At 44.0% G+C, this 19,162-nt stretch overlaps 1 protein-coding gene across 2 annotated transcripts in view; it reads right to left on the bottom strand.

Annotated features, from left to right (window-relative positions):
• LOC139260043 (disco-interacting protein 2 homolog A-like) overlaps positions 1 to 19,162 on the bottom strand; it is a 441,929-nt gene that overhangs the window by 53,899 nt on the left and 368,868 nt on the right. For both annotated transcript variants that reach the window (XM_070876128.1, XM_070876127.1), the window contains exons 30-31: positions 7,860 to 7,990; positions 97 to 265 (exon numbers count right to left, since the gene is read on the bottom strand). In XM_070876128.1, the coding sequence (XP_070732229.1) occupies positions 97 to 265; positions 7,860 to 7,990 (300 nt within the window). The remainder of the gene's footprint in view (positions 1 to 96; positions 266 to 7,859; positions 7,991 to 19,162) is intronic.

Below are 19,162 nucleotides of genomic sequence, written 5' to 3'. Positions count from 1 at the left end.
ATTTGTCATCAAGTTATCACAGCATTTTGATATAAATGACCCAAGTCAACTGGCACCGTTCCCTAGGTAAATTCCAGACTCATTATTGACACTTACCTTGAGCGTATCTGTTTGCGCACCAAGCCCTTTGGTGCACATCTCCATGACAGAGTAGGAACAGAAAGTTACACGCACTTTGTACTGACTAACTGCAGAGAGCCAGAGGGAGACATTACTCTCTAATTCAAGTGGAGGGACCAGGATGGATTGATGACCCGAATAAACACTGGGAAGAGAGAAAAATAGATGTTTAACAATTATGAAAATATATATCTGATGTCTCAGTGCAACATTGTGCAGAGTGCATATTTAAACAATTAACCAAAGACATCATGAAATAATCCATGTCTAAAGATAAGATGGTCCTGTATGGGTAAATAATGGTCCAAAAATAATTCAAAACACTGCTAAACTGGACAACTCATTCACCAAAGTGTTTTAGTGGTTGTTTCCAAACCTCAAAACAATTCTGCCCTTCATTCAAACTTACTGATCACTACGTTAAGTAATAGAAAATCGGTTCAGGGGCATGACTTACCCAGTAGCATGAAAATGCAACATGTTCAAAATATAGAATAGAGTTAAATTTTATGACATTTCAGTTTTTACAGATGTACAAATGGCTCGGAATTATTCCCAGCATGTTTGCTTAGGGTGTTTGATGAGAGGAGTACATGACATTTGGTTAAAATTGGATGAAACACCTTTAAGCTAATAATGATGATAAATTTATATTCAAAGATATAAGCATGAATGGATGGACAAAACTAGAACATAAATACCATCCACAGCCAAAATAAATTTAAAGATTACAAACAATATGATTTCAGTTTGTGCCAACAATTTGTCCAAGAACATAAGCCAGTGCTGTTATTTATTCGCTCAGGTGAAAAAGTAAGTAATATCCTGTCACTGTTATTATAGAAACATAGAAAATAGATTCAGGAGCAAGCCATTCGGCCCTTCGAGCCTGCACCACCATTCAATATGATCATGGCTGATACTGCAACTTCAGTACCCCATTCCTGCTTTCTCTCCATACCCCTTGATCCCTTTAGCCGTAAGGGCCACATCTAACTCTCTTTTGAATATATCTAACAAACTGGCCTCAACAACTTTCTGTGGTAGAGAATTCCATAGGTTCACAATTCTGAGTGAATAAGTTTCTCATCTCGGTCCTAAATGGCTTACCCCTTATCCTTAGACTATGACTTCTGGTTCTGGACTTCCCCAACATCGGGAACATTCTTCCTGACTCTAACCTGTCCCGTCCCATCAGAATTTTATGTTTCTATGAAATCCCCTCTCATTCATCTAAATTCCAGTGAATATAAGCCTAGTCAATCCAGTCTTTCTTCATATGTCAGTCCTGCCATCCCGGGAATCAGTCTGGTGAACCTTCGCTGCACTCCAATAGCAAGAATGTCCTTCCTCAGATTAGGAGACCAAAACTGTACAAGGTGTGGCCTCACCAAGGCCCTGTACAACTGCAGTAAGACCTCCCTGCTCAATACTCAAATCCTCTCGCTATGTAGGCCAACATGCCATTTGCCTTCTTCACCGACCGCTGTACCTGCATGTCAACTTTCAATGACTGATGTACCATGACACCCAGGTCTTGTTGCACCTCCCCCTTTTCCTAATCTGTCACCATTCAGATAGTATTCTGCCTTCCTGTTTTTGCCATCAAAGTGGATAACCTCACATTTATCTACACTATACTGCATCTGCCATGCATTTGCCCATTCACCTAACCTGTCCAAGTCACCCTGCAGCCTCTTAGCATCCTCCTCACAGCTTACACTGCCACCCAGATTGGTGTCATCTGCAAACTTGGAGATATTACATTCAATTCCTTTGTCTAAATCATTAATGTATATTGTAAATAGCTGGGGTCCCAGCACTGAACCTTGCGGTCACTGCCTGCCATTCTGAAAAGGACCCGTTATTCATACTCTTTGCTTCCTGTCTGCCAACCAGTTCTCTATCCATGTCAATACATTACCCCCAATACCATGTGCTTTAATTTTGCACACTAAGCTCTTGTGTGGGACCTTGTCAAAAGCTTTTTGAAAGTCCAAATACACCACATCCACTGGTTCTCCCTTGACCACTGTAATAGTTACATCCTCAAAAAATTCTAGATTTGTCAAGCATGATTTCCCTTTCATAAATCCATGCTGAATTGGACCGATCCTGTCACTGCTTTCCAAATGCGCTGCTATTACATCTTTAATAATTGATTCCAACATTTTCCCCACTACTGAGAGTGAGAACTATGAAAAGGAATAGGTCTGTTAGGCTTAATGGTCTTTTCCTATCCCTTAAATTCTTGGGGCAGAAATTCCGGCCTGCTGGGTCCGTATTGAGTGCATACGGACCCAGGAAGGCATTGCAAAAGTTGGTTTTCAGCGCACAATGCGCGTGCTCTGAAAACCGGCTTTTCCAATCTACCAAACTGGAGCTTGACAGATCTCCTGTATTTCGGCAGTCAGGACAGTTACATGGGCAAGATGGCAGTATTTACCCATATCTTGCCCAGCAAATGTCCTGAAAACTCTTGCGCCTGATAAAAGCCTGATTATATCTACTTTTCACTCCTCTTATCTCACATATAGTCATTGCCATAAAACTAATGGTCTAAAATTGCTGGCAGCATTACTGCTAGCTGTCACAACAGCAGGAACCTCTTTACAAGTCACTGTGAGTCAAGCATTTTGAGAAAGTGATATTCTGCTTTTTAAGTTACTTTCTCTTACTTGGTTCTTCTCATACTATGCAAAGTTGCAAAGGCGAGTGTCCTGTCACTAATATCATTTTAAAACTGTGTCAAGTAATTGTGTATCTCATTTTCTGCGTCATCCCTTTGGGTACTGCCTTGCCACCATTTGGCACCTCCCCTCAGGATTGCAGCAAAAAACAGAAAGTCTGACACCTATTTTCTATGTTTCTAAAGGTTGCGAGCTTGACTATTATGTACTATTACAGGTTAATTCTCCAATATGCTGTGCGTCACAACACTCTGAAATCCTGCTGCGTTTTAATAGAAAAAAAGCTGTAATTTTCCACATGGTATAAACACCACACATGACACGTGGTTCACAATATGCCAATATCCCAAATATATGTTCTTGACTTAGTTTTGGATTGATCATAAATACTGGAAAGCAGTGGTTACAATTGCATATCTTTAATATGCATCTACAGAAGCAGGACTGGGTGGAGCACAGGGTGATGAGGGTTTCAATTCTGAAATCTGCTTTACATAGGACATACAGCATAGAAACAGGCCATTTGGCCCAACCAGTCCATGCCGGCGTTTATGCTTCACTCGAGCCTCCTCCTGTCTTTCCTCTTCTAAATCTATCCGCATAACACTCTATTCCCTTCTCCCTTATATGCTTGTCTAGCCTCCCCTTAAATGCATCTAATATATTCACTTCAACCACACCGTGGTAAGCGAGTTCTACATTCTCACCACTCTCTGGGTAAAGTAGTTTCTTCTGAATTCCCTCCGATTTCTTGCTGACTATCTTATATTGATGGCCTCTACGCAAAAACAGAAGAAATAGGAGTAGGACATAAGAACATAAGAATTAGGAACAGGAATAGGCCATCTAGCCCCTCGAGCCTGCTCCGCCATTCAACCTCAGCTCCACTTACCCGCCCGCTCCCCATAACCCTTAATTCCCTTATTGGTTAAAATCTAGCTATCTGTAATTTGAATACATTCAATGAGCTAGCCTCAACTGCTTCCTTGGGCAGAGAATTCAACAGATTCAAAACCCTCTGAGAGAAGAAATTCCTTCCCAACTCGGTTTTAAATTGGCTCCTCCGTATTTTGAGGCTGTGCCCCCTAGTTCTAGTCTCCCCGACCAGTGGAAACAACCTCTCTGCCTCTATCTTGTCTATCCCTTTCATTATTTTAAATGTTTCTATAAGATCACCCCTCATCCTTCTGAACTCCAACGAGTAAAGATCCAGTCTACTCAATCTATCATCGTAAGGTAACCCCCTCATCTCCGGTATCAGCCTAGTGAATCGTCTCTGTAGCCCCTCCAAAGCTAGTATATCCTTCCTGAAGTAAGGTGACCAAAACTGCACACAGTACTCCAGGTGCGGCCTCACCAATACCCTGTACAGTTGCAGCAGGACCTCCCTGCTTTTGAACTCCATCCCTCTCGCAATGAAGGCCAACATTCCATTTGCCTTCCTGATTACCTGCTGCACCTGCAAACTAACTTTTTGGGATTCATGCACAAGGACCCCCAGGTCCCTCTGCACCACAGCATGTTGTAATTTCTCCCCATTCAAATAATATTCCCTTTTACTATTTTTTTCCCCCAAGGTGGATGACCTCACATTTTCCGACATTGTATTCCATCTGCCAAACCTTAGCCCATTCGCTTAACCTATCTAAATCTCTTTGCAGCCTCTCTGTGTTCTCTACACAACCCGCTTTCCCACTAATCTTTGTGTCATCTGCAAATTTTGTTACACTACACTCTGTCCCCTCTTCCAGGTCATCTATGTATATTGTAAACAGTTGTGGTCCCAGCACCGATCCTTGTGGCACACCACTAACCACCGATTTCCAACCCGCAAAGGACCCATTTATCCCGACTCTCTGCTTTCTGTTAGCCAGCCAATTCTCGATCCATGCTAATACATTTCCTCTGACTCCGCGTACCTTTATCTTCTGCAGTAACCTTTTGTGTCGCACCTTATCGAATGCCTTTTGGAAATCTAAATACACATCCATCAGTACACCTCTATCCACCATGCTCATTATATCCTCAAAGAATTCCAGTAAATTAGTTAAACATGATTTCCCCTTCATGAATCCATGTTGCATTTGCTTGATTGCACTATTCCTATCTAGATGTCCCGCTATTTCTTCCTTAATGATAGTTTCAAGCATTTTCCCCACTACAGATGTTAAACTAACCGGTCTATAGTTACCTGCCTTTTGTCTGCCACCTTTTTTTAAACAGAGGCGTTACATTAGCTGCTTTCCAATCCGATGGTACCTCCCCAGAGTCCAGAAAATTTTGGTAGATTATAACGAATGCATCTGCTATAACTTCCGCCATCTCTTTTAATACCCTGGGATGCATTTCATCAGGACCAGGGAACTTGTCTACCTTGAGTCCCATTAGCCTGTCCAGCACTACCCCCCTAGTGATAGTGATTATCTCAAGGTCCTCACTTCCTATATTCCCGTGACCAGCAATTTTTGGTATGGTTTTTGTGTCTTCCACTGTGAAGACCGAAGTCATTTCCACATTTCCCATTATTAAATCCCCCTTCTCATCTTCTAAGGGACCAACATTTACTTTAGTCACTCTCTCCGTTTTATATATCGGTAAAAGCTTTTACTATCTGTTTTTATGTTTTGCGCAAGTTTGCTTTCGCAATCTATCTTTCCTTTTTTTATTGCTTTCGTAGTCATTCTTTGCTGTCGTTTAAAATTTTCCCAAATCTTCTAGTTTCCCCACTCACCTTGGCCACCTTATACACATTGGTTTTTAATTTGATACTCTCCTTTATTTCCTTGGTTATTCATGACTGTTTACCCCTTCTCTTACCGCCCTTCTTTTTCACTGGAATATATTTTTGTTGAGCACTATGAAAGAGCTCCTTAAAAGTCCTCCACTGTTCCTCAATTGTGCCACCGTTTAGTCTGTGTTCCCAGTCTACTTTAGCCAACTCTGCCCTCATCCCACTGTAGTCCCCTTTGTTTAAGCATAGTACGCTCGTTTGAGACACTACTTCCTCACCCTCAATCTGTATTACAAATTCAACCATACTGTGATCACTCATTCCGAGAGGATCTTTTACTAGGAGATTGTTTATTATTTCTGTCTCATTACACAGGACCAGATCTAAGATAGCTTGCTCCCTTGTCGGTTCTGTAACGTACTGTTCTAAGAAACAATTCCGTATGCATTCTATGAATTCCTCCTCAAGGCTACCCCGTGCGATTTGATTTGACCAATCGATATGTAGGTTAAAATCCCCCATGATTACTGCCGTTCCTTTTTCACATGCCTCCATTATTCCCTTGATTATTGTCCGCCCCACCGTGAAGTTATTATTTGGGGGCCTATAAACTACGCCCACCAGTGACTTTTTCCCCTTACTATCTCTAATCTCCACCCACAATGATTCAACGTTTTGTTCATTAGAGCCAATATCGTCTCTGACAACTGCCCTGATATTATCCTTTATTAACAGAGCTACCCCACCCTCCTTTCTCTTCTTGTCTATCTTTCCGAATTGTCGGATACCCCTGTATGTTTAATTCCTAGTCTTGGCCACCCTGCAACCACGTTTCTGTAATGGCCACCAAATCATACCCATTTGTAGTGATTTGTGCCTTCAACTCATTTACTTTATTTCGAATGCTGCGTGCGTTTAGGTAGAGTGTTTTAATACTAGTTTTTAAACCATGATTTTTAGTTTTGACCCCTCCTGCAACCCCTTTATATTCATACATATTGTCCCTTCCCATCACCTTGTGGTTTACACTTACCCCAGTGCTACTCTGCTCTGTTGCCTCCTGACTTTTGCATTCTTTCTTGGGGTCCTGTTCATCTGAGCTCTCACCCACTTTAACTAGCTCAGAGCCCTTTCCTGGGTTCTGAATACTCCTCGCATTGAGGCACCGAGCTTTTAGGCTTGCCTTTTTATTACACTTTGACCCTTTAGAATTTTGCTGTACAGCGGCCATTTGCTCTGCTCTAGTTTTGCTCTTCTCCACAAGTGGAAGCACACTTTATCTACTTTATCAAAACCTTTCATGATTTTAAAGACCTCTATTAGGTCAGCCCTCAGCCTTCTCTTTTCAAGAAAAAAAGAGACCCAGCCAATTCATCCTTTTCTGATAGGTACACCCTCACATTTCTGGTATCAGCCTTGTAAATCTTTTCTGCACCCTCTCCAGAGGTTCTATATCCTTTTTATAATATGGCGACCAGAATTGTACACAGTACTCCAAGTGTGGTCTAATCAAGGTTAGATACAAGTTTAACATGACTTCACTACTTTTCAATTCTATCCCCTAGAAATAAACGCTAGCGCTTGGTTTGCTTTTTTATGGTCTTGTTAACCTGTGGCGATACTTTGTGATTTGTATATTTGTACTCCGAGATCCCTTTGCTCAGTTACTCCATTTAGATTCTCATTTTCCAAGTAATATGTAACTTTCCTATTTTTCTTACCAAAATGTAATACCTCTGTGTTGAAGTTAATTTGCCAATTAAATGTCCATTCCGCAAGTTTATTAATGTCTTCTTGTAATTTGCTAGTTTTCCTCAGTATTGACTATCTCCCCCAATTTGGTGCCATCTACAAATTTAGAAATTGTGTTTTTGATTCCCAAGTCTAAATCGTTAATATACATTGTGAACAGCAGTAGTCCCAGCACTGATCTTTGTGCAACACCACTATCCACCTTCTGCCACTCTGAATAGCTTTACCCCTACTCTCTGCTTTCTGTCTTAAAGCCAGCTAATTATTCATTCTGCTACTTGTCCCCTGACTCCACATTCCCTGATCTTATTCATTAATCTATTATGTGGTACCTTACATTTGCTCGTTCAAAAGTAGGACTGTATATTGCAACATGACAGACCCAGCTTTCATAATGCCATCTCTCTGTCTCACATTAACTGTAACAATTATTTACATAAAAATATGGTTTTCAGCACCTCCACTGGTACAATTTGGTGAATTATGGAATTGCCATAGTGGAATTGAGTTCCTGTAGTTCAGTTTGCATCATTAGGATCAAGAAGTTCTAGCAACAGTTGTCTTACCTACAGAGGCACCAGAGAGCAAAACCAAGGCCGCAGTAGGGGTCAAGGCAAACTGCAATCTGTCGGGAAGGGTACAGCTCACACTGCAACTTGATAGAGCGACACATGGCACTTGTTGCTTCATGGGACATCTGTTGACAATAAGAACAATGCTCAAATGAAGAGGTATACATTCAAGATTTCGCCTCTTCCCCAAAAGTAAATTGCGAAGTTAAAGCCATTACAGACCAGAGGTTTTGTTGTGAGAGATGATCACTTAACATGTTTGTGTCAATTTCCTGTCAGCCATTTTAAAACAGATGTTAACCCATTTATTAGAACAGATTAACTCCTCGGGTGAAATAGCAAACAAAGGAACTGGTTACAAGAACATACAAAATAGGAGCAGGCCATATGGCCCCTCGAGCCTAATCCGCCATTCAATAAGATCATGGCCTCAATTCCACTTTCCGCCCGATCCCCATATCCCGCGATTCCCTTAAGACTCCAAAAATCCACCAATCTCAGCCTTGAATATACTCAACGACTAAACATCTACAGCTCTCTGGGGTAGAGAATTCCAAAGATTCACGACCCTCTGAGTGAAGAAATTTCTCTCCAACTTGGTCCTAAATGGTCATCCCCTTCGCCTAAGACTATGCCCCCTTGTTCTAGACACCCCAGCCAGGGAAATAGCTTCCCAGCATCCAACCTGTCAAGCTCTCTTCTATGTTTCAATGAGATCACCTCTCATTCTTCTAAACTCCAGAGAGTATAAGTTAATTCTACTCAACTTCTCCTCATAGCACAGCTGTCTCAACCCAGGAATCAATCTAGTGAACCTTTGGTGCACTCGCTCTAAGGCAAGTATCCTTCCTTAGGTATGGAGACCAAAACAGTACACAGTACTCCAGGTGTGGCCTCACCAAAGCCCTGTACAATTGCATCAAGTACCCCAACCCCCTTGGCCAACAATAAAGGCTAACATCCCATTTGCCTTCCTAAATGCTTGCTGTACCTGCATGTTGTCCTTGTACATGAAACACAAAGTTACCAAAGTAGTTTTGAAAATCAACATTTAATAGTTTCTCATCATTTAAAAAATATTCTGTTATTCTATTGCTCCTAACTCACATTTCCCCACATTATATTCCATCTGCCATCTTATTGCCCACTCACGTAACCTGTCTGTATCCCTTTGCAGGCTCTTTGTGTCCTCCTCACAGCTTACTTTCCTACCTTGCTTTGTATAGTCAGCAAACTTGGATACATTACACTCAGTCCCTTCATCCAAGTCATTAATACAGATTGTAAATAGCTGAGGTCCCAGCACTGATCCTTGCGACACCCACACCCCACTAGTCCCAGCCTAACAACCTGCAAATAACACGTTTATTCCTACTCGGTTTTCTGTACATTAACCAATTCTCTATCCATTACTCCCAACCCCATGAGTCCTTATCTTGTGCAACAATTTTTTGTGTGGCTTATCGAATGTCTTTTGAAAATCCAAATATACTACATCCACTGGTTTAAAAAACTAATAAATGTGTCAAACACTTTGATTTTCATAAAACCACGTTGACTCTGCCTCATCACATAATGATTTTCTAAGTACCATGTTACTTTAAGCATTTCTTTGATATTATACGGACTTACATGAGCTTCTTTAACGCAGTCAAAAGTTGCAGTGGTATTATGGAAATTATGAGAAAGTAATGATTTTATAAAGGAGGTTTTATAGACAGTTGGTGCAAACTTTCTGTGGGCAAGGTGAAGGTCTTAAAGTGCAATATCCAGCAGCAATGTGTCAGCCGTGGTTCAGTTGGTAGCACTCTCGCCTCAGAGTCAGAAGGTTGTGGATTCAAGCCCCACTCAAGAGACATGAGCACAAAATCTAGGCTGACACTCTAGTGTAGTACTGAGGGAATGCAGCACAGTCAGAGGTCAATCTTTCAGATAAGATGTTAAACTGAGGCCCCATCTGCCCTCTAGCATGGACATAAAAGATCCCATGGCATTATTCGAGTGCAGCAAATGAGTTTTCCCCGGTGTCCTGGCCAATGTTTATCCCTCAACCAACATCGTTAAAACAGATTATCTGGTCATTATGACACTGCTGTTTGTGGAACCTTACTGTGTGCAAACTGGCTGCTGCGCTTCCTACATTACAACAGTGACTACATTTTTAAGTTATTTAAGTAGCTGTAAAGCACTTTGGGACGTCCTGAAAGGCGCTACATAAATGTAAGACTTACTTTCTTACTCAAGTAGTTAACTTTTATGCTGGTGGATTTAGGTACTTTTAACACTTTACATCCATAAAGTATCAATTTTAAGATCAAAACAGATATTCGTCACAGCAACAAGTCCAGCTGGAATTAAAAAGTAACTAATAATGCCTTCACTGGACTCAAATATTGCTTCATGGACAAGACTTTGTGTGTCCACTGACCAGAGGTGCGATGATGGTCCTACCTAGCCACATCTTCCTCACCATACCCAGACTGTGATGTGAGAGTGTGATTAGGAATTAATTAAGTTATGTAGGAATTTATTAATGAATTAATGTTTATGTGTAGAAACCTGTGTGTATAAGGAAAGACGGGCTCTCTTTAATATGGGCGGGTTCTTTAATGTGCACCTGTGAACTGTGACCTTTGACTGTGAAAGGAGTTCATGCTGGAGACAGCATGGTTTGAACAAAGGAGGTGAGCTTGCTTTTGAAATTTCCCCTGAAAGGAAGTCATTGGACGAGGCCAATGAAAGAGCAAGGAGAACCAATTAGAGGATGATCATGCAGCTTGGGAACCAATCACCGGGCTCAACAGGATCGTGCACATGGGGGCCAGGCATTCGAAACGGGATAAAAGATGCAGTGGAGAAGGAAGGAACGACGAGCTAGGAAGGATGTGAAGATGCCACAACGCGCAAAGTTCGAGTCAGCACGCTCCGCTAAGTTTGTTGAAATATATGTATTCACGCGTTTAATTTTACGGCAATCGAAGCCAATAAAATTAGATTTGGCGACTGCGGCAGGACTGTCAAGGACGGTATTAGACTATTCTTTGACTCAATTGGGAATCTCGCAGTGGCAAGTCTGGCCAACACACGGAAGGGAAACCATTAAGGGGAGTGCAGAGACTCGAGATGAGACCCGCCAGTAATTAAAACGTGCTGAAATGACTCGGAATTTGTAAAATGGGATCAAAGGACTTACTTTGATTTATAAATAGAAACTGGAAAAATTTGCAAAAATTATTAGCAGAATGTCTCACTAAAGATGGCCGAAGGCCGTTTGATGAAGTGGTGATGTTCATTCAACAACGAGTTGACCAAAAGAAATTAAAACTAAATAAGGCAAAAGATCTTTTGGCTTATGAGGCACATTATTGCGCTCGAAGAGATGATGAATTAATTAGATAAAAAGTGGAAGAGATCCAAGATTTAAAATCACAATTGGAAAAGATACAAGTCCAAAAGAATGAGGAAATCGAGACTAATTCGAACGGTGAGGCCATTAGAAATCGGGGCCGAACAGACAGCTTCATTATTACATCAGAGCCTATCGAACTTAAATACAGACGCAGCCCTTAGCGAGGTACAGGAAACCCGACGGGAACTTAAGAAATGCCAAAAAAAAAAACAGGAACTTAACAAGGAGTTGGAGGACTCTGGGGAGCCTTGAGGGAAGTGGTCAGACAACCACATAAGGAGGAGAATCATTCCCTGTGCCAGTTAAAAATGCTGGAATTACAATCCAAAACCTGAATCTAGCAGTCAGGCAAAACAACGGCCAGACGAGGCTCCCAGAGCCTTTGCCAATCGTCTGTACGATCTTTATGAACGAACCCAGAACCAGGCGCCTGCAAATGTTACAGCGGGAAAGGATCAGGAGCAGTTCAAAAACATGTTCCTCACCCAACTCCATCCTTCGGTTAGAACGACTGTAGCTATATCTGTACGGGCTACCAATCGATGGACAGAGGTAGAGGAAAATGCTCACAGGGCATGGGAGGTAGTGAAGGTTCAGCTCAGGCCCCCAACACCAAAAGGGTCCACCCCGAAGAAGCCGGTAGCGGCAGTAGAGGGACCTAGACGTTACCCGGTCAAGGGTCCCTGTTCGTCATCATAGGCAGTCCCTCGGAATCGAGCAAGACTTGCTTCCACTCTTAAAATGAGCCCTTAGGTGGCTGAGCAGTCCAATACGAGAGCCACAGCCCCTGTCACAGGTGGGATAGATAATCGTTGTGGGTAAGGGAGGTTGGGACAGATCTGCCGCACGCTCTTTCCGCTGCCTGCGCTTGATTTATGCATGCTCTCGGCGATGAGACTCGAGGTGCTCAGCGCCCTCCCGGATGCACTTCTTCCACTTAGGGCGATCTTTGGCTAGGGACTCCCAGGTGTCGGTGGGGATGTTGCCCTTTATCAGGGAGGCTTTGAGGGTGTCCTTGTAACATTTCCTCTGCCCACCTTTGGCTCGTTTGCCGTGAAGGAGTTCCGAGTAGAGCGCTTGCTTTGGGAGTCTCGTGTCTGGCATGCGGACAACATGGCCTGTCCAGCGGAGCTGATCAAGTGTGGTCAGTGCTTCAATGCTGGGGATGTTGGCCTGGTCGAGGACGCTAATGTTGGTGTGTCTGTCCTCCCAGGGGATTTGTAGGATCTTGCGGCGACATCATTGGTGGTATTACTCCAGTGATTTGAGGTGTCTGCTATACATGGTCCATGTCTCTGAGCCATACAGGAGGGCAGGTATTACTACAGCTCTGTAGACCATGAGCTTGGTGTGGGAATAGTGGCCACTTGGCAAAAGACTGCCGGAGACCCAAAACAGGCACCAAACAAGGAGGCACCGCCTAGGTATAGTCTGAGAGACGACCACAAGCCCTCGGGATAGAGCAACAGTTAGCCTAGTTAATTGCCCTTTTGAAAACCCAAATAAATGGGAGGGCAGAACCACTAACAGGTGTGCATGGTTACCAAGTCTGAGTGCAGCTCAATCCCAGGAGCCTCTGGAAGGATCCCAATGATGATGTTTGGCCCCCTTTGATTGTTTGGAGGTGGGGTTCCGACGCGATGGGAACGAACGACCAGTAATCCCAGATGTCCTAGAGGGGGGGGCCAACAGCGGCATATGCTCATTGATACTGGTTCTGCCGTCACCATTATCCACACCCCACACCCTTAACACCATGCAGTGGTGGGCAAGGGTTGTTTACTCCTTAAAGGATTTAATGGCGGAACAACTGCTGCACAAACAGGAACTTCGGTTGGGAGGTTTCACCTGCAAGGTTGCGTCACCTACACTGATGCCTACTCCCGACGGGAGGGGAATCCTGGGCACTGATGTGTTTGAACAATATGGGGCGGTATATAATCGGGATTGTATATAGATGGAGTTGAGAAGTGGGGGATAGAAATTTCAGACGCTCACTCTGTTTCGCCATCAAAAAGCCATCCCCTGAACCCCCTGAAAATACAGATGAGAATGTTCAGCGATTAATTCAGATACGCCTGGCTGTGTTCGCCATAGGCAAACACGATTGTGGGAGAATGGAGGGCGAGGACACTAATGACGTTTCTCCTCACCCCTTTACCAAACAATACCCCATCCCAAGGGAAAGCCACCCCTACATCAGAGACACCATACAGTTTCTAGTTGAGTAGGGCACTTTCACGACCAATTCACCCGCCTGGCTGGTCAAGGAACTGGATGACAGTTGGCACCAGCCTGTTCACTGGTGGTAAGAGAAGCTCCCACCCTACTGTCTCAAATCCCCACCAGGACTAAATACTTCTCGACTCTCAACATTTCTCACTGATTCTGGAACATTCCAGTTCAAAAAGACGACCAGTATAAATTTGCTTTTACTTTTGAAGACCAGAGCTATTCTGGATTTGCCTGCCCCAGGGGTTCGACATCTCTCCCATGATCTTTCACAAGCAAATGGCCACGACTCTAAAGACCTTTTCACGGTTTGCCTGTCTGCTACAGTATGTAGACGACTTATTGTTGGCGACTGAAAGTATGGAAAAACATCTGTCCCTTTTAAATGAATTATTATCGTTGCTCACTCAATTGGGACTAAAGCTGAACCCACGCAAGGCTCAGTTGGTAAAGGAACGAGTTACCTTCTTGGGGGTGTCCATCTCTCCTGACGGATTGTCCCCTAACTCCCACAAAGTGGAGATTATCCACTTACCCACTTCCAAAACCGCCCTACGGTCGTTCCTTGGTTTAATGGGATATCAAAGGAACTTTATCCCAGGCTTTGCAGAATGTGCGAAATCCCTTTACAAGCTTGTGAAACTTAAGGGTGATGATATACACCCGGCATGGACTGATATCCACACCCAGTCGGTGACTAAGTTGAAAGCAGCAGTAATACAGGCATCATGCTTGATTTCCCCAGACCCCGCACAGCCCTTTCACTTAGAGGTTGGGGCTACAGAACACAGTGTCACTGCTGTCCTGTGTCAAGAAAGAGCTAACCTACTACAACTCATTGAGTACACATCTAGGATACTACAGGGAGCAGAGAAGACATATACAGCTTGTAAAAGTCACTTATTAGCTGTCTAATGGGTGATGCACTACTTTACATATATTAAGGGACTGCAGGACACTATGCTGCATAGCCCCCATACCCCACTGAATTTACTTATGAAACCGGGGGACTCGCTTATTTCCTCGCAACACCTCAGTAAATGGACACTGGAACTTCTACAAAGAGACAAGATTACCACACTGTTGCCGCAATTGTTGGCATATGAGGGGGACCCGCACAAATGTCCATTACCCCTGATAGACTGCGAATTTCAACCTGTCCAGAATGAACCGATAGAGGGAGCTCCAGACATCTACATAGATGGCTCCTTGTACCACATCTAGGGATTGCCCCACTACCAGAAAAGACCATTCAGCAGCAATGCAGTCATCAGTCCTCAAAGTATGCAGAGATCGCTGCGCTTCTGACTGCCGTTAAAGAAACATCTGACCATCCCGTTAACATTTGTTCTAACAATACCTATGCCATCAACGCCATGCTCTCCCTACCCCTCTCTCATAAAAATGATTATTGCACAGTAGATGGCAAAGCCCTTACACACGGACCCTGGCTGCGCCTGCTATAGTTGTATCTTAAACAACGCTCTCAGGCCTGCTTTAGAGGGAAAGTAGCCGCTCATAAGAAGGGTGGGCCACATAGTGGGGGGAATGCAGAAGCAGACAGCTACCAAAGACGCCGCTGTAAATGGGGATCTAGAAGATCCACACACAGAACCGTGCTGCCCTGTGTCCACATGAGCACATCGATTTAAAGTCCCTATAGCAACAATACCAGCCGTATGCTGTCATGCATGCAGGGCATGAGGAGCGCAGGCTCCTTCCTCAGCCTACAGCCTGGGTCTCCAAAAGTATAATGGCCCCCAGGCCCTAACTCGACTGACCAGTTGCTAATGTTCCAAAAAACAGCAGATGCCTGCCCCGTGGTGTGTGCGCCACCAATAGTAGGCGAGCAGCTGCTCTCCCTACTTCATTCCCACCCAGTAGACCGACACTATTCAGCTGCAATGACACTAGAGAAATTGGCCACAGAGGCATGGTGGTCCACTATGAAAGAAAACAGTCAATTTGTATGTGTTGCGGTGCCGACCCTGTTTACAACACAATCCTTCCATACACACAAATCGAACCCTCCTCAGGAGCGCTCCCGTTCCGGAGGGACCATGGACCCACCTTCAGATTGACTTTATTGGTCCACTACCCTAGACTCAAGGCCCTCGTCATAGTGGACCAGTTCACTAAATAAATAGGGGCTTTCCCCTGGCGATCCAACACCGCCCTCGCAAATCTCATTTTACGGGAACATTTTTCACCCACTGACAGGGAATCAGACATAAACTGCACATTTCACACCATCCTCAAAATGGTGCGAAAAATATATGTGCAGAACACCTCACCCAGTGGGAGAACATGCTGCCAATGTGCCTAATGGCAATACGGTCCACACCCCATAGAACAACAGGAGTCTCTCCATACCAGGCAATAACTGGAAGGTCATGCAAACCATCTAACCCGGACAGGGATGAGCCTCCTGATACAGGAACCATGTGGTTCCAAATGGTTAGAACAGGTAGTAGAGTACACCAACCAAATGAACTAATTAGTGGCATAAAAAACGGGAAAATCAAAGAAACAGATTTAAAAAGTACTTTGACAAGTACAGCCCTTCGAAAATCAAGTGGGAGACACTGCCAAGGTTCTAAATTATGGGAAGAGGGAAAATGCCTTCGAGCCCAAATGGAGGGGACCCTCTCCAATTGTGGACCGACTGAATCCTGCAGTTTACCCGATCCAATTTCCAGGGAAAAAGGGGGCGGAAGTTAGAAAATGGTACCACATCAATCAGTTAAAAACTGTGAAAGAGTGAATACTACACCAATCTTGCGCCCAACAGAATCATGAAACAGACCATCGCAATCATCAGGGGATCATCATCATCATAGGCAGTCCCTCTGAATCAAGGAAGACTTGCTTCCACTCTAACGTGAGTTCTCAGGTGGCTGTACAGTCCAATATGGGAATTACAGTCTCTGTCACAGGTGGGGCAGACAGTGGTTGAAGGAAAGGGTGGGTGGGGAGCCTGGTTTGCTGCACACTCCCTTCTGCTGTCTGCACTTGATTTCGGCATGCTCTCGGCGACGAGACGCGAGGTGCTCAATGCCCTCTCGGATGCTCTTCCTCCATTTTGGGCAGTCTTCGGCCAGGGATTCCCAGGAACCGGTGGGGATGTTGCACTTTATCAAGGAGGCTTTAAGGGTGCCCTTGAAATGTTTCTTCTGCCCTCGTATGCTGTGTATGAGTTCTCAGTAGAGCGCTTGCTCAGGGAGTCTCGTGTCGAGCACGGGGACAATGTGGTCTGCCCAACGGAGCTGGTAGCGTGTGGTCAGTGATTCGATGCTGGGGATGTTGGCCTGAGTGAGAACGTTGACATTGGTGCGTCTGTCCTCCCAGTGGATTTGCAGGATCTTGTGGAGGCAGCGTTGGTGGTATTTCTCCAGCGCGTTGAGATGTCTGCTGTATATGGTCCATCTCTCTGAAGCACATAGGATGGCGGGTACCACTACTGCCCTGTAGACTACTGCCAGATTTGAGGTCCTGGTCTTCAAACACTCTGAAGTGGGGATTTCTGCTCTGCTATAATTATAGGGTTAAGAAGGGGTCTTGGGGCTCAAATGAAGTGGTCAGCTTTTAGATCGCTTAATAGGCAAATAACATGTTGACTTTGTAAGAACCGAGGTAAGCTGCATGACTTAGAAATGGAACCACAAGGGGCCTAGGAGGGTAGGAAACGGAACAATGGGGCACATGTGAACCATTAACAGGATACCACTGGCCTGAGCAAGGTTCATGGCAGCAACAACAGATTGTGGTCGCATCAGTCATACCTTCTTCCGGTAATGGAGGCGGTACCTTAATGTTACGTGAGCTAGACAGAAAACAGAGGCGAGTGATTATGTGACGCGAAAGGAAATTGACCAGTCACTGTGCACGTGGACTTTAGGCTAATCAAATTGTGCCAAAGAATCGTGCATGAGGTTGAGCAGGTACGTTTAAGTGTATAAAAGGTTGTTTGAAACTATGTATCGTTGGACAGTGACCTGGTTAGACCCATAGCAGGTCACCTCCCCACCGGTGCGAATAAAGACTGCTTGAATCTTCGAACACAGACCTAGTGTCAGGTGTTTATTTTAAATACTCTACTACAATTGGTGTAGTCGGCAGGATCTCAATCGGGCGGTGGACACCGGCAGATGGAAGCTATGTCACGGGCATGAAAATGTTTTAATTACCACGCACTGATAAGGCAAGGGCAGAAATCTGTCTGGTGTCAGCTGCCTGAGAGATTGGAATCTGCAGGTCTGGCCGAGACTTCAAGTAGTCAGCGGAAGATCCCAGGTGAAACAATTGCGGTTGGTTATATAGAAGCGTGTCTGTGTAATGTTGCGATTGATAATTGGTGTAGGTTGTAAGTAACGGTCTCACTTGTGAGCAGTAAGTAAGGGATGTACCGCTGACAACCAATATCCATGGGAAATGAGAAACTCTAAGGGGGACCAGAGGGGTCTCTGACACGGTACCTAGCAGACAAAGATTGAAAACAAATTGAAATAATGATTAAACAAAATTGGAAACCAGACGACCTACCCGTGGAACAAAGGAAGTGGTGGGAGTCGGAAAAGAAAGAGAGGATACAGCCATCATTTTAGTTACTCGTGCGTATTATGAATTAAGTAGACGGACTAGACTATTGACTGAGAAAGCGACTAAATAAACCGACAGTATGTGTGATGGCGACAGCACCCGTCAGGACACATGAAAAGGATGACGATATAGAAGCGGGGTGGCGGGGCGGGGGGGACTTAGGCAGAAAGGCAGCTGAGTACAACCAAGACCATGGGTGGGACATACCACCCCACTATGAGAAACAACTGCCAGCAGCCCCCATTAATTAGAAACAGTGGATGGTAGGAAAACCCGAAGTCTGTTATAACTGCAACAAACTCGGACAAAAGTGATGTGTGGAATATGGAGAGAGAGGGGCTCGTTGTGCTGCAAGAAATAAGGGTCGAAGTTAGTTGATATGGTGACCGTTTAAAAAAAAAAGCAGGAAGGAATCTTTAAAAAAAAAGATGGTTAGTAGGAAATCAAACCATGAAATTGGAGGCATATAGCAGAGAAAAGTGCTAAAACCTACAGGGAACATAGGTTTAAAGTAATTGGGGGGAGGTTTTGAGATCTTTTCACCCAGACGGTGGTGGGGGTCTGGGACTCACTGCCTGAAAGGGTGGTAAAGGCAGAAACCCTCACCACATTTAAAAAGTAATTGGAGGTGCACTTAGAATGTACGGGGATCAGAAATTGAAACTGGTTTAAGGAATAATGGATAGTTATGACTCAATAAAAAGGAGAAAAAGGAAGATCTTGTTTCTTTCTTACTGTTCTGCTGTTTTTTTTTGGTGTTTAAAGTTTTTGGGAGGGCATATTCCTTTGTGTGGCTATGGCTCCTCCCCCTTTTCCAAGTGGCATTGGGAAGTTTAAGATTGGAATTACTGAGGTTAATTAATCTATTAAAAATCAGACTTTTATTATGACCATAATAAAATTCTGGTTGGTGTAAATTGTGTGGAGGGCCTTTAGTTCCGGACATAATGCATTTCACATCAATAATTGGTATGGTTTAAAAAAAAAAATCTGACCAACATGTAACTGGGAAGAAAAGGATGAAATGCTATTGTGTGCGAAGTTGTTTTTCTGAATG

This window comes from Pristiophorus japonicus, chromosome 3 (assembly GCF_044704955.1).
Source record: "Pristiophorus japonicus isolate sPriJap1 chromosome 3, sPriJap1.hap1, whole genome shotgun sequence".
NCBI lineage: Eukaryota > Metazoa > Chordata > Chondrichthyes > Pristiophoridae > Pristiophorus > Pristiophorus japonicus.
This window is presented reverse-complemented; position numbering and strand designations above follow the sequence as displayed.